At 45.4% G+C, this 25,684-nt stretch overlaps 1 protein-coding gene across 1 annotated transcript in view; it reads left to right on the top strand.

Moving 5' to 3' along the window:
• LOC138765298 (LIM homeobox transcription factor 1-alpha-like) overlaps positions 1-25,684 on the top strand; it is a 301,003-nt gene that overhangs the window by 223,287 nt on the left and 52,032 nt on the right. Inside the window, exon 3 of the mRNA XM_069942342.1 lies at positions 20,684-20,916. Coding sequence (XP_069798443.1) covers positions 20,684-20,916 — 233 coding nt within the window. The remainder of the gene's footprint in view (positions 1-20,683; positions 20,917-25,684) is intronic.

Raw genomic sequence — 25,684 nt, 5'->3', positions numbered from 1 at the left:
TCTGCAAAATCAATGTTTCTGTAATCAGAAGCATCTAAGAGACGAGTGCAATTGGCCCTGAATTGTACAAACGTCCCACTTCTCCTCACCACTGTGTGGAACTGATTGAAGTTTGTCAAGGAGACCTCCTGGGAGCTTCAATTACCAAAGTACTTGAGCATCCGTGACAACTGAGAGTGGGAACAGGCGACTGGAGCCTGGCTGTCTCTGTGTACCAACCTCACGCTCTAACACATTAAAGCCCCTCAATGTCGGTGTAATCTGCTCAAGAGGCACTTAATCTGAAGGGTAAATGACTGTGAATCATCCCATCATTGCAGTAACATCTGGCTTCAGAGAGCACAAAGTGAGACTGCATTCCTTCAGCTTCTGAACTCCAGACACCACTGACTGTTGCCCGTCTGTTTCCTGAGGTCCCAGGGCGAGCTGCCTCCAGCTTTCTCTCTTCTCTCCTGTGGGGTCCCTCACCATCCATGTGCCTGCTTGGCAGAGAATGCCAGCAGGCACTTTGATCGGGTGCATTTGATTCTGATCTGTGCCAGCCACTGGAAGTGACGACAGCTGATGCAAATGTTTGCTGAACGCCTGGTCCCATTCACAGCGCAGAGGTAAAGTCTAGCACCTAGTGAGAGGGAAAATCAACAGTGGGCACTCTCCCAATCAAACACAGGCCTCTGGAGACACAAGGGAGTCTGCAGATGCTGGATTCTGGAACCATACCAAATATGCTGGAGGAATTCAGCGGGTCGAGCAGTGGGAGAAAAGGAATGGTCAACATTGCAGGATGGACCCTTTTGACAAGGTTGAGAGTGAAGAAGGGAGTGAGCTGGTATAATGATATTTTGGTGGGAGGGGTAAGATGGGGTCAGTGAGGCATTGGTGGAGTTGAGAGTGGTGAAGGATAAAGGATAGAGGTGGTTAACTAGTAAATATCACAAAGAAGAAGTAAGAGGAGCACAGGGATGAGGTGGAGGAAGACAGGGCTGCCAGCACTGGAATCTGATCAGCAGAGGAGGTGAAAATGATGGTATTACAAGAGGCCAGTTGGAACTAAAGGAGGATGGGGGGAGGGGAGAGGAACAGAAGCCAAAGGGAAAAATGGGGGTGGAAGAGAAAAGAACCAGAGAGGAAGGGAAATAAAAATGGGTGGGGATGGGTGGAAAAATGGACAAAGGGAGGGGGGGGAGGGGAGGGGGAAGAGGGGGAGAAAGGGAGAGGAATGAGGGGGGTGAATGGAAGGAGTTCAGAAGAAGAGAGAGGGAATGCTTCCTTAAATTGGATGAATTCAGTAGTTAGGCCATAGGGATCCAGACTTTTTTAAAATTTTGTGATTAGCACAGTAACAGGCCCTTCCGGCCCACAAGCCCGCGCTGCCTAAATACACCTATGTGACCAATTACTCTACTAACCCCGCATGTGTTTGGAATGTGGGGGGAAACTGTTTCATCCATGGAAAATCTGTGCGGACATGGGGAGAACATACAAACTCATTACAGACAGTGAGGGATTCGATCCTGGGTAGCTGGTGTTATGATAGCATTCTGCTAACCTCTATGCTAACTGAATATGAGGTATTTTTCCTCAAGCTTATGTTGGGCCTCACTCAGGCAGTGGAAAAGGCCCAGGACAGACGGATTGGTGAGGGCATGAGAAAGGGAATTGAAATAGCAGTAACTGAGACAAGAATATTGCGGGACATGTATTTTCTGAATACAACACCTGGCAGTGGAGTGGTTGAGTAATAAACATCATCCATTTACCACAGAGCTGGTACAGCAAGGGAACTTCTTAATTGATCGTGTTCCAAAGTTATCAACTCATTCATCTCAAACTCTTGACCAATGAGAAGTGAATCGATGGAGCTCAAGAGGGAAGGCACATCTTAATTATACAGCCATGCGTCGACTTGTGTCTGGGTTATGTTCTTGAAGTGGGGATGCCAATTGATTTGGGTGTAAGTCAATCATTATAGGTGAAATATCCTGTACAACATAAGATACTATGACACACATACATTTTACCTAAACATCTATATTGTACATTCTTTGGCTTGGCTTCGCGGACGAAGATTTATGGAGGGGGTAAAAGTCCACGTCAGCTGCAGGCTCGATTGTGGCTGACAAGTCCGATGCGGGACAGGCAGACACGGTTGCAGCGGTTGCAGGGGAAAATTGGTTGGTTGGGGTTGGGTGTTGGGTTTTTCCTCCTTTGTCTTTTGTCAGTGAGGTGGACTCTGCGGTCTTCTTCAAAGGAGGTTGCTGCCCGCCGAACTGTGAGGCGCCAAGATGCACGGTTTGAGGCGATATCAGCCCACTGGCAGTGGTCAATGTGGCAGGCACCAAGAGATTTCTTTAGGCAGCCCTTGTACCTCTTCTTTGGTGCACCTCTGTCACGGTGGCCAGTGGAGACCTCACCATATAACACGATCTTGGGAAGGCGATGGTCCTCCATTCTGGAGACGTGACCCACCCAGCGCAGCTGGATCTTCATCAGCATGGACTCGATCCTGTCGGCCTCTGCCATCTCGAGTACTTCGATGTTAGGGATGAAGTCGCTCCAATGAATTTTGAGGATGGAGCGGAGACAACGCTGGTGGAAGCGTTCTAGGAGCCGTAGGTGATGCCGGTAGAGGACCCATGATTCGGAACCGAACAGGAGTGTGGGTATGACAATGGCTCTGTATACGCTAATCTTTGTGAGGTTTTTCAGTTGGTCGTTTTTCCAGACTCTTTTGTGTAGTCTTCCAAAGGCGCTATTTGCCTTGGAGAGTCTGTTGTCTATCTCGTTGTCGATCCTTGCATCTGATGAAATGGTGCAGCCAAGATAGGTAAACTGGTTGACCGTTTTGAGTTTTGTGTGCCCGATGGAGATGTTGGGGGGCTGGTAGTCATGGTGGGGAGCTGGCTGATGGAGGACCTCCGTTTTCTTCAGGCTGACTTCCAGGCCAAACATTTTGGCAGTTTCCGCAAAACAGGATGTCAAGCGCTGAAGAGCTGGCTCTGAATGGGCAACTAAAGCCGCATCGTCACCAAAGAGTAGTTCACGGACAAGTTTCTCTTTTGTCTTGGTGTGAGCTTCCAGGCGCCTCAGATTGAAGAGATTGCCATCCGTGCGGTACCGGATGTAAACAGCGTCTTCATTGTTGAGGTCTTTCATGGCTTGGTTCAGCATCATGCTGAAGAAGATTGAAAAGAGGGTTGGTGCGAGAACACAGCCTTGCTTCACGCCATTGTATCTGACCCGTTTTCGTGCAAAATCTTCGCTAGGATTCTCCTAAATAGAATAATTCCTAGTGTCGCCGAGAATATTCTCCCAGGATCACAGTGCGGCTTTCGCGCAAACAGAGGAACTACTGACATGGTCTTTGCCCTCAGACAGCTCCAAGAAAAGTGCAGAGAATAAAACAAAGGACTCTACATCACCTTTGTTGACCTCACCAAAGCCTTTGACACCGTGAGCAGGAAAGGGCTTTGGCAAATACTAGAGCGCATCGGATGCCCCCCAAAGTTCCTCAACATGGTTATCCATATTGTACATACACATGTCTAAATACCATAGTTAATAAAATGTAAATACTATACAGTACCTATAAAAATATACATACACAGGTAATAATAGTAATAAGTCTGTATGTGTACTGCACTTACCATAACTGGTCCCGAAGTGGTGTACGATGTGAAGGCAGCTGCAGAGTGTAGGGACTGTACAGAACTCTTCTAATGTACAGTGCAGGGTACAGAATTATCTTCAGCATAATAAAAAACAAAGAATTCACTGAACACTTGCTTTTAATTTTATGGTACTTTTTTTCATTTACTTTTCAACTCTACCCTCATTGCCATCAACAAATACCAGTGTCACATCACCTGAAGAACCTGGCTGAAGCTCTTCTGTGGGAGGAGCTGGTTTTTTTCAGGAAGATATCTAGTTTGGTTTGCCTTTTTTCTCATCATAAATTTGCTTATAGCAAACAATTGCATCATTTATTTTCCTCTGTACTAAAAGGTTACGTTCTGCATTGGGATCCATGTCTTCTGCCTGTTTCAGTGTATGGTTAAAGGTCAAAAACATTTCTGATCGACATTTCTTACTGAATCTTTTTGGCGGCTCCTCCTCCTCCTCTTCTTCTTTTTCTGCTGCTTCTACAATACGCTGCTGTTCTGCTTCAAGCAAATCTTCTTTTGTCATTTCCTCAGGAGTGGTTTTTATTAGCTAATGTAATAACACAATCACAATAAAAAGTACACACATATATTATAGAATGTAATTACGTAAATGTACTATACTATAAGTTATGTGTATACTGTGTACCATTATATGACTGGCTTTTGGCTTTTGAGCCCACGTGTCAAATGAGTGACTTAATGCCCGCCAACGTTGGTCCCAGCATAAATTTTTAAATTTTTATTAAACCCTTATGTTGACCTTGGACATTTCTGCGATTGGATGTTACTTGTTCGGGCATAAGTCGAGGTATGGCTGTAATAATAATGTTTATTGGCATAGAAATTGTACAATGCATATAAATTCTTACTTGTTGCAGCTGAACAGGGACTTTGTTAAAAAAAGCAATAATGTACCTAATGGAATTAAATGAAAAGGGACAATAAATACATATAGCAGTTAGTTAATATTCACAATAATACTAGTGCAAAAACAATGACTTGCATTAGTGCAAACAGTCCTTTTGTGGTGTCGGTGCTGTCCATGATTAATGTAACAAATGGAGGTTCAAGAACCTGATAGTCATTCAAAAGAAACTGTCCCTGAACCTGGAAGTCCTGGTCTTCAGACTTCTGCACATTCTACTCAAGGGTAATAGTGAGAAAAGTTGTGATCAGGATCCTTCTGGCTGCCTTCTTGAGGTGCCGCTTCACACAGATGCCTGCAGTGGATGGGAGGTCAGAGCCTGTGATGGACCTGACTATGTTTACTACCTTCTGCAGCCTTCTGAGTTCGTGGGCACTAAAGTCACACTTTAAAGAACTGTGCAGGCATTGTGTAGTACCTGGAGTGTCCACATTCAAAAAGCCTTCACCTTTCTTCTTGACCCCCATATGAGCCAACCAAATATTCATCCCATTGGTAGAAATATCCAACCATAGAACACTACAGTACAGAAGCAGGTCCTTTGACCTATCTCCTCTGTGCCAAACTATTATTCTGCCCTATCCTGTTGACCATAGCCCTCCATACCCCTCCCATCCATGTACCTATCCAAATATTTCTTAAAAGTCAAAATCGAAACTTCAACTGGCAGCTCGTTTCATACTCTCGCCACTCTCTGAGTGAATAAGTTCCCCCTAATGTTCCCTTTACACATTTCTCCTTTACTCTGTATCTAGCCATTGCCTCCCTGCTCCAGGAGTGTGTGATGGGACAGTGTAGACTAGAGGGAGATTTACTCTTGTCTCTAACCCATGCTCTCCCTTCCCTTGGAGCATTTGATGTGGTGGTGTAGAGGGAGCTTTACTGTACATTTAATCTGTGCTGTCACTGCCATAGAAGTGTTGACAGTCATTTTAATTTGGTTCAGAGATGCAGAATGGTACAGGCCCTTCCGGCCCATAAACCCATATTTTCCAAATACACCCAAGTGACCAATTAACATACTAACTCCTGTATGGCTTTGGAACACGGGAGGAAACCGGAGCACCCAGAAGAAACCCACAGGTCACGGAGAATGTACAAATTCCTTACAGACGGTGGGGGATTCAAACCCAAGTCACTGACATTGCAATAGCGTTGCACTAACAACTATGCTAATTATAGTATAGCGAGGGTTTTACTCTGTATCTTACCCAGTATCTGTACAAATTCTGGTACTAACTTTTGAATAAAATAGTGGTGTTCCCTTATTTCCCATCTTTGCCTTGAATCTTCTCAAATTTCCTTTTGAATGAGCTAATTATAATTCAGATGTCATTGTAAGTAAAATTGACACTGTAAATCACGCAATAGATCCAAATAATCGAGCAGGCTGTGCAAGGCAATGCTCATCCTCGGCTGAAGGCTCCTGTGTATCAACATGTTGCCAGTGTGCCTGAGTTGCGCATTCTGTTAGCTGCTCTGCCCTGTGCCAAGGAAAACACAAGTGTTCACTCACCTGCATGCACGTGTAGCCTGGCCAAATGACACATTCGGAAAGGTTAAACTTCCTCAATCTTTCATCGTCAGTTGGCTGTTGGCACTTCTTGATAGGAAGGCATTATCTTCACAGAATCACAGATAAATTGTGTGGCGGCATTAACTTTGTGGAAGTGTAGTATGTTTCATTCATACAAGCAGTTCTTGTCATCTCACTTTTCTAATCTGTTCCCATTTCCATTTTACACAGTGGTTAAATCATGGAAACATAGAACATAGGGGCAGGAGAAGGCAATTCAGCCCTTCCAGCCTGCACCATGTGACCTCAGTAACCTATTTCTGCTTTCTCTCCATCCCTCTGTTCCCTTTAACCATGAGGGCCACATACAACTGCCAGGAATAATGATGGAAGCTGCCTACAATACTTGTGTTTATGAGAGATAGGTGAATATGTAGGGGATGAAGGCATCTGGATAATGTGCAGGCAGAATTGATTTAGCTTGGTTTGGCACCATGTTCACCCACACATTGTGTGCTGTATTGTTTGATGTTCTATGTGCTCTATTTTGATCCTCTCTGCCTTTCAATTGAGATGTTCCCTGCGTTGATCAATAATCTTAGCTTGTCATCCTTTAGTAAGAAAGTTTCTGATCTCTCTCCTAAATCTCTTGCACTCGATCTGTCTGCCTGACCCCTCTCTTTAGTTTACATTCCACCCACCCAATCAAAAAACTCCTCAATCTTACCTCCCCCTCCCCAAATTGCAATGGACAGCGTGGCGATATTGTGGTTAACACTCTCATCTCACAGCTCCAGTAACACATTCGATCCTGACTCCAGTGCTCTCTGGATGGAGTTTTCACATTCGCCATGTAGCCACCGTGGGTTTCCACTGGGTGCTCCGGTGTCCTCCCACACTCCAAAAACAAGCTGGAGGGTCAAAGTGCCACTGCAAATGACTCCTTAACCGAAAATCAAACCAAGATTATTGGGAACGTTACAGGGGCTCTGGAAAATAAAGAAAAAGGCATTGGGACTGATGGGATTGCTCTACTGAGAGCCAGCAGGGACATAATGGGTGGATGTGATGGTGACGTAGAATGGAAAAAAGGAATAGAATCCTTGCAGGAGACAGAGTGTGAAGAAATGTAGTCCAGGTAACTGGGAGTTGGTGGGTTTGTAGAAAGTATCTATTGACATTTTGCCTCTTGAGATGGAGACAGAGAAAATGAGAAAAGGGAGAGTGTTTCCAGAGATGGACCAAGTGAATTTGAGGTCAGGGGGAAAGTTAGCAGTAAAGTGGACAAAGTTGATGAGCTCATCATGGGTCCAGGAGGTAGCACAAATGCTTCCTATGGATGCTGCATTACCTGCTGAGTTTCTCCAGCACATTTGTGCATTACACTCGACCCCAGCATCTGCAGACTTTCTTGTTTAACTTTATCACCTGATATCTGGCAGAGACTGTCTCTACTTGTAAATCTGCCTTCAGCGCCTGTCTGTTGAGCTCCAATAAATTTGACAAGCAAGATCTGTCTGGGAGTTTAACATAATCACCAATGTATGATCAACAATGTTGTATAATTCTTCTGTCCACCATTAAACATCCATTCACGCTAGGACCATTTTATTATTCCCACAGTCCTATTGACACTCACCCACCTCACCCTGATTCTAACCCTCATTCATACTCTGGGTCAATTAACAGCGGCCAATTAACCCACCGACTGGCATATCTTAGGGATGGGGGAAGAAATCGGAGCATCCGCAGGCACACTCACGGTTGGAGGATGGGCATACTCTTCACAGACAACACTGGACTGAACCCAGGTCACTGGAGTATTGAGGCAGTGGCATGTCCTGCAGTGCTACTGCTCCATGCCCATTGGATCTCTCTAATTCCATAATTACTTCAAGCTCTGCATCCCTTGGCAATCCACTGATTCAGGCCTCTTGCACCTGCCCCAGTTCACTTCCACTCCTCATGTGGGCTTGCCTCAACCTGCCCTATCCCTGAGCTTCCCTAAAGTAGGGGTGGCCTAAAACTTCTGATCATCTGATGAATGTGGATTTCTACACTAGGCATCGAAAGTCATCGGTCAGGAGTGGGAACCCTAGCTTGGACTCCCCTGACCACCCTACCCCTTCACCACATCTCTTGCCATCAAGATTTGTTCCTTTATTGCCATGTAGAAAAATGCGCAAAAAATTTGGTTTGCCCTGTTTTTTTTGACACACAAAAGAGACTCCACTCAGAGATATCAAGTGTCTGTGGATCCCACCACCTCTTCTGGAGCCACGACCTACTGTGCCCCCGTAACCTTAGTAGGTGCACAGCCTCCTCTCTAGCTCCAGATTTCTGAATCACCCTCCTTGGCTTCCTGGTTCCGGGTCCCTGATACAATCAGGAAGTCATCAAGCCTGAGACCCTTTGGCAGTCCTGCTTGACATTGGCACTCTCACGGATCCCAATCCTGATCCCAATAGTGAAAGATCACCCATAGCAATCCCTGCCAATAACTCTGCTAAGGTTAAAACTTATTTTAAAAGGTTTATTCGATACAGCATGGCAGAATGGCCTTCTGGCCCATGGAATTGCCCAGTTACACCCAATTAACCTACCAAAGCCCGTATGTTTGGAGGGTGGGAGGAAAACGGAGAAACTGGGGAAAACCCACCCAGGTCACAGGGAGAGCGTGCAAACTCCTTACAGATAGTGGGGAATTAAAACCCAGATCACTGGTGCTACAATAGCAGTATGATAACTCTTACACCAAGATTGATGCATTATCTTCTGGAAAGGGCTGGCTGGAGCAAAGATGGAAGGAAATTTCAAAGGGAATTGGCATGACTGTGGAAAATGTGCATGAGAGTTTATTGTCATATACATGAGTACAATGCACAGATGCATTTAAATTCTTACTGGCTGTAGCTACACATGCATATAAGATACACCAAATCAACAGTATACATTAAATTATCACAGATAGCAAGACAGGAAAAAGAGATAATGCATCTAAGGATATTTAAATAATTATTCACAGATGTAGTTGGTGCAAAAAAGAAAGCAGTTTTAATCACGTAAATGAAGAGGGTTGCAGTGCTGTGGACAAGATAAAATTGCACAGGTTTTTCAAAAGGGACTTTTTAAAAATGATCTGCAGTCACCTTCAGATTTTGTGGGATATATTCTGTAACATGACCTCACTCCAAATTCCAGGAGATGCAACAATCTCAGCATGACCCCAGGGGATGACAATTTTTTTCCAGAGTATAAACCTTATTCACAATATAAAAATATATATAAAGGAGAACAGTGGAAAATCTTTAATATTCATTGAGTCATATTGCCATATATGTTTTATCACTGTGCTTTGTAGTGTTAGTCATTAATTATAGTACACAGCAATGCTCCCCATTCAGTTATTTGAAGGGCTTCCCCACCAGTCTCAGCCTGATAACAGAAGGACTGTAGGCTGTGGTCCTTCCCCATAGTGCCCTCACGTTGGCTGTGCCAAGCCTCAGAGCATCCCTCAGCACATACTCCTGCAGCCTAGAATGTGCCAGTCAGCAGCATTCCCTCAGCGACATCTTGGTGTGCTACAAGACCAACATTCCCAAGGTTGCCCAGGTACAGGTCTACTAGTGCAGCTCAGTGCCACAGGATCCAAATACTCCCACCTCACACTCAAGAGGATAAAGGAAGCTGAAATCCTTGGCTATTTTAAGCACCAGTGCTTGACATTATCTGCATCTCCCCATCCCAACAACCACCGAACAATCCCCACCCCTCCCCGCCTGCCTTGGTTATCATATGTAAGCTTACAGTTTGATGGTGCTGCAATTGGAGATGATTGATTACCAATCCATCTTTCATTAATGAGGTGTTTAAATATTGCCACTTTCTCTCCCCTCCCCCGGCCTGTTGCTAAGATTCAAACCAGGGAAGAAATTCCACACTTGCTTACTGAACAATGGCACAGATTATACAGCAGCTTCTTAAACAGATTAGCAAGGGTCGATTAAACAGATTAAGGGAGGGGTGGAGAGGAGGGGGTGGGGGGAGTATAGATCAGCAGCAGCATATTTTCTTTTTATTAAACTGGGTTTGCCGTCTCCATGGCGATGCAGCTAATAACACATGTTGGGCGAGCGGGGACCTTGTGAAGCTTCATTTTCCCCTGTCTGTCTCCTGTAATTTAAATCAGGCCGTCGTTCAGCTGAGAGGGGGAAGGGCAGACATCAAGGGTTGCAAGCTTCGGGCACTGCCACATGGCAAGTCACAGACAACACCGAGTGCCAGGCCAGAGTGCAAGAGGTGCACACATTGTGGCCAGTGCACAGATGCAAGAGGGTAAACCTCGACCTGCTATGTGGTATGTGGTGGGAGGTCACTCCATAGCTAAATTTGTAGATCTAACACTCCTACACATGGACTAGACAGTGCGAAACAGAGCCGTGCAATCCCTTTACTAGTGTACAGTATGTCAACAGGGTCTAACACTGATACACATGGACTGGACAATGCAAAACAGAGGCGTGCAATCCCCTCACCAGTGTAGAGTATGTCAACAGGGTCTAACATTGATACACAAGGATGTACAGTGCTGGGAGTGTGATGTATCCCTTCTCCCAGTGTTCAGTCCATGTATAAGATCTAACATTGATAAACAGGATATAGAGTGCTAGATGAGGGAATGGATCACCTCACTCAGTGTACTATTCACATATAGGGTCTAAGACTAATAGGCACTGATGGGAGTGTAATGGATCCCCTCACCCAGTACATTGAACAAACACAGGGTCTAACACTGATGAACACATGGGTTGTATAATGTCAGGCAGGATGGGAGCTTTGTTTCATGAAACCTGTACTGTGGATGGTGTGGAGTAAACAGTGAGACACAGACATGTCTGTCTGCATCTAACTGGAGTGAATTGTTCCCACTTCCCAGCAGGTATAGGAACAAGAATGGACAGTTAGTCAAACATTAACTAAGTCTTAGATATTTCTTGCTCTTTCTGTATATTATCTATATTGATATTCGTACTATTTATGCTAATGACTAACTCATACACTTGATTAAAAAGCTGTGTAATAAAATATGAATCATAAACTCTGCAAGTCTGGAACTGGAGAAGAGCACATTATCTCTGCAATCAATGGCAAGGTAAAGGTTCCATTATTGTCACATAATGCTACATTTAGAATGTAACATACATGAAATTCTTTAACCTTGTCTACCATAAGGAAGACATAGAGTCACCACTTTGTCACAGAAATGAGGCCCCAGCGAGGAACAAACTCTCAACCCCTGGTTTACAAGACCAGTGCTTTAACCACTGAGCTATTGGAGTAATAATTATGTTCAGTAAAATATTGATCTTCCCTTAACAATTTAACATCAATGAATTGATGTTAAATAATTGAAATGAATGACTTGGAACCTAAAATAAAAAACTGCAGTCTACCTTTTTAATTAGAAAGTAAATTAAGCAATTTAATGTTTGTGGCAATGATGTTAAAACAAATCTGAAGACAACCTTTTGGAAATCTTCCACAGTGACCTGCACCCTTTGAGCCCACTGTTAACCTGCTAGCCCCTGAAGTCACGTACAGCCCAGGGCCAATGTTTTGGAATGTACTTCCCCTAGAATGGTGGCAACTCCTGGCATTTCCCAGCATGATTCATGGTTGCACTTCCAACACGATTCCTGTGCCAATCACACAACCTGTCTTGATTTCCCCCTTCCTTTGTAAGAATGTGTTTTGTGCGGGGAGGGGGAATTAGAATAGTGCTGTTTGGATGGGACATATTTACATGGGAAAGTGGCAGCCAAGCATTTAAAACTGGAATGAAGGGGATTTTTTTCTTCTTGCAGAGGGCAGTGAATCACTGGGACTCACTCCCCTGGAGAAGATGGAGGCCAGTTCAGTTCGTGGCTTTTCAAGAGAAAATAGATACATGTTAGGATTTTGAGGGCTGGAGGAAAAATCAGCCATGATTGTATTGAATGATGGGGCAGGGTTGATGGGCCAAGTGGCCTAATCCTGCTCCTATTTTCCTGTTCTAGGGCAAACTTGGGAGTGACCATTATTGGTCCCCAAGCTCCTGCTGCGGTAGGTTTTGTACTCACCCCTTCCTGTCACCACTCCCAGTTTATGAAACCTCCAAAGCCTCTGATGGGGCTGCCAATCTCCTCCCCACCACCCCTTCCCCCACAGTCGCTTACTTATTTGCCAACCTCTCCAACTCACACCCCTCACCCCACTGGTCACACAACCATTTCCCATGCCCCCCACCCCTACTCTGCCTGCTACCCAGTCCCATTTGCTCAGTGCCCACCAGCCCTGCTCTTTCCCCTGAGCATTCCCTCACCAGTTCCAATCTGCTGAGATCAGTGTTGGACCCTTGGCTGAAGTAGTTAGGTCAGTGGTTCCCAACATTTTTCTTTCCACTCACATACCACTTTAAGTATTCCCTATGCCATAGGTGCTCTGTGATTAGTAAGGGATCACTTAAGGTAGTATGTGGCTGGGAAGAAAAAGTTTGAAAACCTCTGTTTTAATTAATTGAGTCGTTATGTGCATGGTTTCATAACTCCAAAGGAAATGGGCCAATGACAATTATTGTCAAGTAAAATATTTCAGTAACATTTAGGTCAAGAGCAGTGATTCTCAACCTTACCTTCCCACCCACATACCACCTTAAGCAATCCCTTACAGAGCACCAATGGCATAGGGATTACTTAAAGTGGTATGTGAGAGAATAATACCTAGTGTTGCCGAAAATATTCTCCCAGAATCACAGTGCGGCTTTCGCGCAAACAGAGGAACTACTGACATGGTCTTTGCCCTCAGACAGCTCCAAGAAAAGTGCAGAGAACAAAACAAAGGACTCTACATCACCTTTGTTGACCTCACCAAAGCCTTCGACACCATGAGTAGGAAAGGGCTTTGGCAAATACTAGAGCGCCTCGGATGCCCCCCAAAGTTCCTCAACATGGTTATCCAACTGCACAAAAACCAACAAGGTCAGGTCAGATACAGCAATGAGCTCTCTGAACCCTTCTCCATTAACAATGGCGTGAAGCAAGGCTGCGTTCTCGCACCAACCCTCTTTACAATCTTCTTCAGCATGATGCTGAAACAAGCCATGAAAGACCACAACAATGAAGATGCTATTTACATCTGGTACCGCACGGATGGCAGTCTCTTCAATCTGAGACGTCTGCAAGCTCAGACCAAAACACAAGAGCAACTTGTCCGTGAACTACTCTTTGCAGACGATGCCGCTTTAGTTGCCCATTCAGAGCCAGCTCTTCAGTGCTTGACGTCCTGTTTTGCGGAAACTGCCAAAATGTTTGGCCTGGAAGTCAGCCTGAAGAAAACTGAGGTCCTCCATCAGTCAGCTCCCTACCATGACGACCAGCCCCCCCACATCTCCATCAGGCACACAAAACTCAAAACGGTCAACCAGTTTACCTATCTCAGCTGCACCATTTCATCGGATGCAAGGATCGACAACGAGATAGACAACAGACTCGCCAAGGCAAATAGCGCCTTTGGAAGACTACACAAAAGAGTCTGGAAAAACAACCAACTGAAAAACCTCACAAAGATTAGCGTATTCTGAGCCATTGTCATACCCACACTCCTGTTCGGCTCCGAATCATGGGTCCTCTACCGGCATCACCTACGGCTCCTAGAACGCTTCCACCAGCGTTGTCTCCGCTCCATCCTCAACATTCATTGGAGCGACTTCATCCCTAACATCGAAGTACTCGAGATGGCAGAGGCCGACAGCATCGAACCCACACTGCTGAAGCTCCAACTGCGCTGGGTAGGTCACGTCTCCAGAATGGAGGACCATCGCCTTCCCAAGATCGTGTTATATGGCGAGCTCTCCACTGGCCACCATGACAGAGGTGCACCAAAGAAGAGGTACAAGGACTGCCTAAAGAATTCTCTTGGTGCCTGCCACATCGACCACCGCCAGTGGGCTGATATCGCCTCAAACCGTGCATCGTGGCGCCTCACAGTTCGGCGGGCAGCAACCTCCTTTGAAGAAGACCGCAGAGCCCACCTCACTGACAAAAGACAAAGGAGGAAAAACCCAACACCCAACCCCAACCCACCAATTTTCCCCTGCAACCGCTGCAACCGTGCCTGCCTGTCCCGCATCGGACTTGTCAGCCACAAACGAGCCTGCAGCTAACATGGACATTACCCCTCCATAAATCTTCGTCCACGATGCCAAGCAAAAGAAGAAGGAGTGCGAGTATAAGACACCTTTATTCAACTAATATGTACACTAAGAGATCTTGTCTCTCTGCAAGACAAACCTGGAAGGCTAGACTGTAGCTCTGAACTGCTTTATATACAAGGTCACCGGGATGACCCCTGGTGACCTAGTGGTGTAATTACACATCACCACAGAGTCCAATTTCAGTGGCCTACCATTGGATATCGAATTTGCTTGCACTCCAACACATCCTAAGTCCTGCTCATGTGATATCTTGGCCAGGAAAGCCAGCCATCCCTAGTCCTAAGAATGCCAGTAGCCCCCAGATAACATCATCATGGGTCTGCAGAGTTTCAGGTGCAAAAAGAGTTCCTCAGCAATGTCCTTGTCAGTTTGCTGGAAGGCAACATATGTGAGATTGGCTGCTATTGTCATGGTCTGCATCACGCTGCTGGAATAATCTCAAGTTTAGTTGTTGTACACATTCTGCCCTCCATTCCTGTCGTCATGTGGAACAAAAGCATGGAACAGAATATTACAGCACAGTATAGGCCCTTTGGCCCAAAATGTTGTGTCGACCTATATAAACCTTCCTTCCCTACCTCAAAGCCCTGACCCTCTATTTTTTACATCCACGTACCTATCAAAGATTCAATGTCCTTATTGTACCAGCCTCCACTACCAACTCCAACAATGCATTCCAGGTATTCTCTCCCCCCCCCCACCACCCCCACCCACTCCTTACGTAAAATATTTACCTCTGACATCTCCCCTAAATTTTCCCCTACTCACCTCTAACAGGTTTCTTTTGGTATTTGCTATTGACACACAATGAAAAGGTGCTGGCTTTATCTAGGCCCCTCATAATCTTGTATATCTCTTCCCAAATCTGTTCCATTTGCTACCATGGGTCAGGAGAAAGCAACGAGATTGACAGCTGCCATTCCACTGAATTGTGATGAAGTGGTACGGATAGGGGTTTGCAAATTCTTGGTGTGGTGTACGTAATTACTGGAGCAATACCAATGGCAGCACTCCTGTCTGAAAGGGATTCCAAGTAAATTGTGCAGCGCAAAGGGTTGGGAGGATGATTGCCTAGTCTTCCGGCTAGTTATCCTCATTGTCTTTTTCACTTTAGAATTCATCACCCTTGCTGCTGGACTTTGGAGCGGGAATTGTTTGCTTCAGGAAATGTTTATTATCATCTGAATGTACATATGCAACCAGACAAAATAATGTTTCTCCGGTCCACGGTGCAAATGCAAATACACAATTCATAGCACATACTAATCTCATATGTACATAAAGATCTAATAAAAATAAATGTGTATAAATAATTTACTCAGATTCACGTATAAGAGACCCATGGTTACAGGAAACCGTTCATCAATCTCATACCCTGCAGGAAGAAGCTATTTTCCTGTCTGGCAATCCTGATTTTGATGCTCCTGTACCTCTTCGTGATGATAGTGGGCTGAAGATACTTTGCATTGGGTGGAAAGGGTTCTCAATAATTCTTTGAGCTTTATTTAAGCAATCCTCCAGTGAATGTCATTGATAGAGGAAAGGGAGACCCCATTGATCTTCTAGGCCATTTTGATGATCCTCTGATTTGTCTTCCAGTCTGATGCTTTGCAGTTACTATATCACAGTATGATGCAGCCAGACAGGATACTCTCAAATGTGCTCCTATAAAATATTGTCAAGACTGTTGTTAGTTGCCTTGCGCTCCTCAACCTCCTTAGGAAGCGTAGGCTGCTATGCCTTCCTGATTAACGAGGATGTTATGGGTCCAAAATAGGTTGTCCGTTATATGTGCAGCAAGGAACTTTGTGCTGTCACCACCACAGACCCATTGATGTATAGTGGAGAGTGGCCAACCTTCTTAACACATACAATGATCAGAAAGCCTAGAGAATAATACTGTATCAGTGGTCAAAACTGGCCCATGAGAGGAGCCTATTATAGCCATAAATTAAAGATCACTGATAATCCATCCTGTTTGGGAAGTTCAGACAAATGTGAGAAGCACTGTGGCACAGATGGCAGGGGTAACCCCAGGGTCACTGGGGAATGTGTAGGATGCAGACCCATGCTGAGGTGTAGGGTCACTGGGGGAGGTTACGGTGACTCTGGGGTCACTGGGGGGGGAGGTGTATAGTGACTCTGGGGTCATTGTGGGAAGAGTATGGTGATGATGCCTCACAGGTCTGGAAACCCTGATTCCATCTCAACCTCTGGTGCTGTCTGAGAGGAGTTTGTATGTTCTCCCTGTGACTGTGTGGGTTTCTGCCCCCAGGTTCTCCAGTTTCTGTCCCAAAAGTTTGTGGGCTGGTGGGTGATTTGGCTGCTGTAAGTTACTCTCTAGTGTGCACATTATGGAAGAGGTGATGGGGGAGGGAAAAACAAATTGAGATCTACCGTGTAAATGGGTGGTTGATAGCACAGAGTCAGTGAGGCAAAAGTTCCATGGAGCCACTGATACCCTCCATTACTAATCCCACTGGATAATTGCAGGATATCGTCAGTATGAAATGGCATTCTCAGTTCTGATACCTGACAGCAGTTGTTTAATTTATTGGTGGGATGTGCTTATGCCGACAAGTATATGCTTTGCTGTTGCTCTGACTCTTTCACAGAGGATTTTTATAGATGTGCATTGGAACTCCCCATTACTAAACCAGATTATTAAATTGCAGATAAAAGTCGATGGAAATTGATGGTGTCCTGTGCTGGTGTTCACCAGGGGGTAACGGCAGCTGCCTTTGATCCATCTTGTTTGATTTTTTTGCTGCTTCAAGTGGCAGACCTGTGGACAATAGGCCCAAAGTGCCAGCTCTCCAAGTAGTCCAGGACCTTTGTGAGACTGCACCTGCAGTACTCTGCAGCTCACTTAGCTGAGAAAGGGTATGGTTCCCATAGACGGCATGCAGTAAGCGTTCACCATATTGGTTTCAATTATGGTCGGTCTGCAGAATATGGAGACTTTGACTGGGACTGTATTGTCTAAAGTTCAGGAGAATGAGAGGAGATCTGATATGAGGCTTTCCTGTCATATACATAAGTACAATGTACAGGTGCATGAAAAGTCTTACTTGCTGCAGGCACACAGGAAAATAAGAAAGATCGACAACAATAGTGTAAATTAACTTACCATAATATGCCCTTGAACAGAAAAAAAAATAAAAGGATAGATAAATAAATTTTAGCAGTTACAGTCAATGCAAAAAAAAAAGGATCTTTCAATAATACAGACAGATTTCCTTGGTCCTCTTCAGGGTAGTGCTATACAGGGAGATTAAAGAAAAAAACACCCCACCCCCACCTCCCCTCTCTGACCTCTCCACCCCATCCCCCTGCCAATCCCCCAACACTCCTCCTCCTCCCTTCAACCTCTCCCACCTTCCATCTACATTCTTAGACCTCCTTGACCCTCCACCTCCCCCAATACCCTCCACAACATCGATTCCCACTCTGACCCCTCTTGGTCTTTACAATCCCCTTCTCTGATATGGAGCACTCAGTCCTCAGTAGAGGTCTCACCTTTGTTCGCTCACACTCTCCAGCCAGATGGCATTAACATCAACCTCTGCTCTCTGCCAACCTGCTTGTCTCCCTTTCCAGTTCTCCCCACCTAGCCATCTCTCTGCCCCTTCCCTCCCCTTTCCGTCTATCATCTCCTGCCTTTGCCACCCCCTTCCCCTCCCCCACCCCATCCTTTTGTTCAGATGGCTGCTAACATTCTTTCATACCTTGATGAAGAGCTGAAGCCTGAAACATCGATTATGTATTTTTACCTTTGCTACATAAAGGACACTGTTTGACCGAGTTTATCTTACATTTTGTGTTTTTACTTCAAACACAGTGTCTACAGATTTTTGAGATTTACTAGGGAGATTCAAGAGCCTGACAGCTGTTGGAAAGAAATTTTTCTTGAGCTTAAAGGTGCTGGACTTCAGGCTTCTGCACCTTATGCCTGAAGGTAGCTGGGAGAAGATGATGGTGATCATCTCCTTGAAACTGACAGCATTCTCCATAGGGTGAATTCACTGAGAACAATTCCACCAGATGAGGGCCTAAAACCAGGGATCACAATCTTAGAATAAGATTCTCCATTTTGGATGGAGATGGGAAGAAATTGGGATGAACTGCTGGAAATATTTGCATTAGTATTTCTGCCGGTCCATAGTTTCATTATAGGTAGTCCACGCTGAGGACAATTAGAGACATGGAATAAGGTGCAAATTTTAGTACAAAGATAATTAATAATTTCAAATGTTTCCCATTGAGCCAAAACAAAAATCACATCACTGGGCTGGGAAGGGTCTTGGGCTACCCCCTTCACTGGTGGTCTGTGAATTGTCTATAGTGAATAAATGAATATTTAAGGAAATTGTGCGTAAAAGAAAATTGAGAACCTCTGCTCTGTGTGAACATGGAGGGTTAAGCAGTCAAAGTGTAAGTCAGCACATTAAAGGAAGCAAAAAGTTGGATGTTAGTGCAGGAAGATGACTCTGAGGTTGGATGCCAATCATGAAGGAACTGCTGCTCAAATTGCCATGCAAGTTGATCGGGTGGTTAAAAAGGCATATGGTGTGTTGGCCTTCATTAGTAGGGGGATTAAGTTCAAGAGCCTTGAAGTAATGTTGCAGCTCTGTAAAACTCTGGTAAGACCACACTTGAAGTATTGCATTCAATTCCAGTTGCCCCATTACAGGAAAGATGTGGATGCTCTGGGAGAATGTGCAGGGGAGATTTAGCAGGATGTTGTCTGGATTAGAGGACATGCCTTATGAAGCAAGGTTGACTGATCTAGTGCTTTTCTTTTTGGATCGACGGATGATAAGTGGTGACTTAGCAGATTATGAGGGGCTTAGATAGGGTGGACAGTCAGAACCTTTACCCCAGGGCAACAATAGCAAATACCTGAGGACATCTGGGAGGAGAAAATTTTAGGGGCGATGTCAGAGGTAAATCTTTTACTCGAAGAGTAATGGGTGCCTGCATGCATTGCCGGGGATGGTTGTAGATGCTGGTACAATAGGGGCATGCAAATTACTCTTAAATGTGCACATGGATATAGGAAAAATAGAAGGTTATGGGTGTGAGAGAGGGAAGGGTTAGATTGTTGTGGAGTAGGTTAGGATTAGGTCAGCACAACACCATGTACTGTAGGGTCTGTAATGTGCTGTAATATTCAATGTTCTATGAATGGTTGAACAGGTTTGAGGGACTCCTAATTCTTAAATGTGGAATGCTGCCACGAATCCACTAAGACTCTTTTGTCCATATTGCTGTTGGAGATGTCCTCAGTCAGTGGGTGTGGTGTAGTGGTGATGGGGCAGAGCCTGGTAGGTTCAGTGGGGTTTCTGCAGCCTTTCCCACGAAATGGTCTATGAGCAGATACAGGAATGGCCCCAAAAGGGACTGAGGCCAGAATGGAATAATAGCAATGCACAAAAGTGCTGGAGCTGCTTAACAGGTCACACAGCATCCATAGGAAGTAAAAGGCAGTCAATATGCTGCTCTTTAAGTTCCAGCTAAGTCCCATGCTCATGATCTTCAGTCCCACAATGGGGGTGGGAGGTGGTAATTGCTCAAAGAATCCCCTGGGAGGTTTGCTCCTGGGCCCGGCCCATGGGTATGGGCAATGGGCAGTCAAGAGTTCAGCCCAGTTGATGGCCTGCCATCTTCTGGGGCTGCATTTGTGCTCGTATGTTCCTGGAGAAAAAGCATACATTCTCCATGTGTACAATGGGGGACTTCCGGGAGTAGTGGGCACTGGAGGTGGGTGGGGGGGGGTGTGAGGTCAAGTGCATTCTGGATAATGATGACCGTGTTATAACTTGAACTTGTAAATAGTGTGGAACTGTAATACTGTATTGATTCTGTATGATTTCTTTCAATCACGAATAAACCAACTTTACTAAAGGAAAAAAATAAGGCAGCCAATATTTTGTCAGGAATATGGATATCTGAATATAAAGGTGAGGGGAGGAGGAGGAGGCAGAGGGAGAAGTACAGGCTAACGGTAAGAGATAATTGGTGGATACAGAGGAGGGTAGAAGAGAAGGAAGCTGAAAGGTGATGGGGGAGAGGGAAGAGGGTACTAGGCTAGCTGTGATAGGAAAAAGAAGGGAAGGGGTGGGAGCGAGGAAAGGAAGTAGAGAGGTCAGGAAAGAGAGAGGGGGTTAATGGAAATTGGAGGTCAATAGAAATATGATCTGTTTGGGGATGGGACATAAGGGGAGAGTAGAAAGGGCTGAGGGACGGTGTCGTGTTGGGAGTCGAATCCCTGTTGTTTCTGATGGTTTCCTTTGCTCAATTCATTCTTGTCTTTGGCTTCACAGGCTTTTTGCAGCCAAGTGCAGTGGCTGCATGGAGACCATCGCTCCCACCGAATTTGTAATGCGGGCCCAGAAGAGCGTCTACCACCTGCACTGCTTCTGTTGCTGTGTGTGTGAGCGTCAACTCCGTAAGGGGGACGAGTTTGTGCTGAAGGAGGGCCAGCTGCTCTGCAAGAGCGACTACAAAAAAGAACAGGAACTTTTAAGCCTGGTTAGTCCAGCCGCATCTGACTCAGGTAATGTGCCATCAGCTGACCCTTCTCTGGCTAGCTGGGGGGGGCGGGGGGGGGGGTGGATTAAGGTAGGGATGAGGCACAAAATGGATAGGCTTTCCACGGAGCTATCTTCATCCGTGAATTTTCTGGAATTAGATGCTAGTGTTTCCTGTTCCCACCCCTAATTGCCACATCATCACATAAATGAAGGCTCTCTGACATGAAACATTAAGCATCTCTAACCCCATGAACACTGCCTGATACACTGAGCATTTGCAGCATTTTCTGTTTTTATTGCAAAAGGAGGCTGTTAGGCCCATCAAGTCTAGGCCAGCTCCCAGCAGAATATCCCATGTCCCATTCCTGCTGATTGCCTCTGTGATCCTGGGAGGGGGAGGAAACTCATGCCATCATAGGGAAAATGTGCAGACTCCACACAAGGAGCACCAGAGGTCAGGACTGAAGCTGCATCTTCCGAGTTGTGAGACAGTGGCTTGACCTGTTGTGCCACTTTGGACCGGTATCAGGTGGAGGCTAATGTGGGTACTCATGGCAGAGATTCTCCCCTCATGAACATCAGTGCTCAAGATAGTAACCTCCTCCAGTTAAACAAGAAAGTCTACAGATGCTGGGGATGAGTATATAATACAAAATCATACTGGAGGAACTCAGCATTTCACGCAGCATCCACAGGAAGTAAAGAGTGATCAATGAATTAGGCCTTGGCCCTTCGAAAGGAGTATATTACCTGATCTATGTCATAACAGTTGAGATGGTTTCTCAGTATGTTGTCTACCTGGGCATCACTTTCACCTTTCAAGTGGATGGTCAGAGCTTTAAAAAGGACAAAGATTTAAGGATATAAATGATGTCCAAGCAGTGAGGCTGAGTATTACCTGAAGCACCTGATCTTCTTTCTCCTGCTCTATTAAGATGTTGAACAAGCTCCTACTGGCCTCACTAGTTGTAATTCTTCTGAGGGCAAAGCTGTGAAAGGAATCCCCAGGATCCCAAAGTGCATTCATCTCTCAATCAAATTAGCCACCCCAATCTCAGGTTTTGTAGTGGAACCACACTGTTTAAAAACATCCTTGCTGTGAAAATCTTTGTTATTTCCGAGGTCACAGAAAATGCATTATAAATCTTCCTTCCTTCCTTCCTTCCTTCCTTCCTTCCTTCCTACCTAATTAATTAATTTGGGAGGCCATGTTGTAAATGTATAATATTGATAAGGCTCCATTTGAAGTGTTGTGTTCAGTTTTTGTCACGTGCTGCGGGAAAGTTGCCATCAATCTGGAGAGGATGCAGAGAAGATTGATGAAGTTGTTGCCACGACTTGAGGAGGGGGTCTGAGCTGTAGGGGGAGGGGGAGCAGGAAAGGGCTTTATTTCTTGGAGCGCAGGAGGATGAGGAGTGATCTCATGGAGGTGTACAAGATCATGGGAGGAGTAGAGTGGGGAGAGTTTTTTTTGCTCAGTGTAGGAGAGTAGGTAACCAGAGCACATTGATTTAAGTTGAGGGGAGATAGATTTAATAGGATCCTGAGGGGTAACTTTTTTACATGGAGGGTGGTGGGTATATGGAATAGGCTGCTGTTGGAGGTGGTTGAGGCAGGTACTATTGCAATGTAGAATGTTTCTCCACAATTTCCACAAGATTGGCTAACCCACTCTCATTCTCTGGTAAAGATTGCATGGATAATCATGAATGAACCATGGAACGTCTGCGATGAGTTTACTCATGGTTATTTTTGTCAGAGGGAGATGACATATGAGTAAAGATTATGTCAATGAATCCTCCAGCAAGACAGCATGGCCAGTTCCCCCATCGCTCTGTCAAAAGTTTTCTCTCAACTCCCTGGACAGTTCCTTTTGGAAATTGCTTCTACTTCCCCCACTGGCAGTGAGTTCCACCTCCCTCACCGGTAGTGAGTTCCAACTCCCCCACTGGCAGAGAGGTCCACTCCCTCACCGGCAGTAAGTTCCTCCTCCCCCACTGTCAGTGAGTTCCACCTCCCCCACCAGCAGTGAATTCCAGGCCTACCCCATCATCTGCACTGTAAGATTTTCTGCATCTACTCCTTGTATCTTTTACCCTTCATTTTAAATGCCTCTTGTCTGGTCCTTGGACTGTACAGCAATAGAACCATTGCACAGATCATAGAAATAGCCCAGAGGGGTCCTTTCAGCCCACCTCATCTGTGCTCATCTACAATCATCCCATATGCTTGCATCAGGCCCGTGTAACCCTTTGCGTATTTCCTGTTCAAATACCTGTCTTTTATACATAGTAATTGCATCTGCAACATGGGAGGAAACCATTTGGCCCATCAAGTCCCTGTTGGCTCCTGGTTGGGCTCCAACTGTTGCTCTCTGCTTTAACTCTATAGGTTTGTGAAGGGAAAAATCTGCAGTTGCTGGAATTTTGAGCGAACAATTCCTTCCTGACTCTTAATTTCTTTCCTCGCTGAAGATATTCACTGACTCTGTTTCCTTTTTCCGCTGCAGGCAGTGAGTCTCAATCCTAACTACTCTCTGTGTTAAGACTTTGATGACATCCCAATTGTACCCTTGGACCAGAATTTTAAATCTCTAACCCTGGTCTTTGAACTACCTGCAAATGAGAATAGCTTGCTTCTCTGACCCTGTTTAACCCTGTTGCTGTCTTCCCTGCCTTTCTGTCAACCTTTTGAGCTCCAAGGAGAGCCCCAGTTTCTCTGTTCTGACCTTGCAGCTGAAGTTCCTGGGGTCATTCCAGTAAATTTCTCTCCCCCACCTCCTCTGACACCCTCATCAACTTTGATCAAGGTGGGCAGAATCTTTGTTCCCTTTAAGTGCACCTATTCCACCTGGTCGTCACCTCCAGCAGATCCCCAAGCTGAAATCCAGGATTAAAGTTGAACTTTTCCCAACTCTGGTGGTTCAAGAACACCATAAAGACATTCGGCCCATTGATTCTGTTTGAATTGGAACTGACGTATTTTGCCCATTTTCCTATTACGCCCTCACTAATCAAAGAATGTTGTTGTTTTGTGGAGTCCCTGCTTCACAAGACAGGGAGCTAACTCAGTGAAAGTAAATCCCACAGGTAATCACATGATTTGACAAAATCGTCCTGTTTTGCTGAGGGAATATTTGGTCAACAAGCCAGAAGAGGGGCCGCCATCAGCAGTGCAGCACTCCTTCAGCACCGCACTGATGTGCCAACCTGGATCACGCACCAGTTTTTGGCCCAACACCCCCCCCCCCCCATGCCCCCACTGCCTCTGACTCAGAGGCAAGAGCACTACCCACCATGCAATATACCTGATCAATCTGCTGCCTCACAGCTTCAGTGACCCTGGTTCAACCCCACCAATGCTATCATGAGGAGTTTGCATGATCTCCCTGTGAGCATATGGGTGTCTCCCCACCCCTTCGTCTCCCCAGATGTTCCCATGTCCCAGTATGTTAGTGCACTGCTGTAAATTACCCCTAAGTTATGGGGGTGAGGGGTAGCATCTGGGGCTGGGGGGGGGGTGGTTGATGAGAATGTGGGGAGAATAACTTACAATGGGGAGTTAAAAGAGATTTAATAGCTAGCATGAGTCAAAAAAGAATTGTGTTAGTCTGTGTTTGATGACTAGTATGGATTAGGTGGGTTGAAGGCTCTGTTTCTGTGCTGTTTGACCCTATGAGCCACCTATTGTGTTCCTCTTCAGGGTAATGCAGTTTGAATGAAGTGCCTGAATAATACAGGCTTGTTTCTAGCGACAACTAGGCAGAATAATAGTTCGGCAAAGACTAGATGGGCTGAAAGGCCTGTTTCTGTGCTGTAGTGTTCTATGATTCTATAACATGGACAGACTCGCCTACTGACAGGGGAAATCTGAGCTTGAGAGGATCCTGCAGAGAGGGCTGCTTGACTCTGAGTGCTGCACTGCCAAGCTATGGCCTTTCACACTCTTCTGTTAAAAGCCAAGTTAAGACCCGTACCTTTCTTTTAATCCCTCTCCCATCTTTTCTGATTTAAACTAAGCAGAATATCAAAAAGGGTTGAAAAGTGCAAGAGCGTGCACCTCAAAGCCACTTTTTATGAGAATCTAAGAGATGAGAGGTGGATCTCTGGAGACGCATATGCCACCTCTAATCCTGCAGTCTAAGATTTAATCATTGCTTTCACCCAGTATGAAGAGACAATCCTGGGTAAACAAAGGACTACCAGGAGAACTACAATTTCCAATTAAAGATCACTAATGCCCCCCACTCCCTCTTAGTGATGTCTGTGAACCAAGGTCTTTATTAATTTTGGAGAGTGGGAGTCGAGAGTTAGTCAATGGCATCTTGTATTGGCTTCCCTTTTTCATGAAGGATTGACCAACCCAGTGAGTGCTCAGTGGCCCCTTTCCCCTCCAGAATGGGGGGCTTCCAAAGACAACTTAATTAATGTTTGCTTTTTTTTGCATCAATAGAATAAGTGCTATATGCACAGCTGGTCCCCTGTTTAGCCCATGCAAGGGGCTGTCACACACTCGAGGAATAATCCTGAATCTGTTTACATGAGAAATACCTGCTTCTGGAAATGAGACTTCTAAAACCTCTCTTCTGTGCATCCCCCACCATCTCGCCACTGACTAGAGAGCCTAGTAAATCTGCCTCTGCCTTGGATTCTGTTGCGGGAAATTGATAATTTTTGAGGTGGATGAGAAGGGGTGAATAAATGTGGAGCTGACACAGAAATTTTGATTAAGTTTTGTTTACTTTGCCCTCTTTCTGGGGCTGGGGCTGAATTTAGTCATGGAGTGACCAGG

Source organism: Narcine bancroftii, chromosome 5 (genome assembly GCF_036971445.1).
Source record: "Narcine bancroftii isolate sNarBan1 chromosome 5, sNarBan1.hap1, whole genome shotgun sequence".
NCBI classification, from domain to species: domain Eukaryota; kingdom Metazoa; phylum Chordata; class Chondrichthyes; order Torpediniformes; family Narcinidae; genus Narcine; species Narcine bancroftii.
This window is presented reverse-complemented; position numbering and strand designations above follow the sequence as displayed.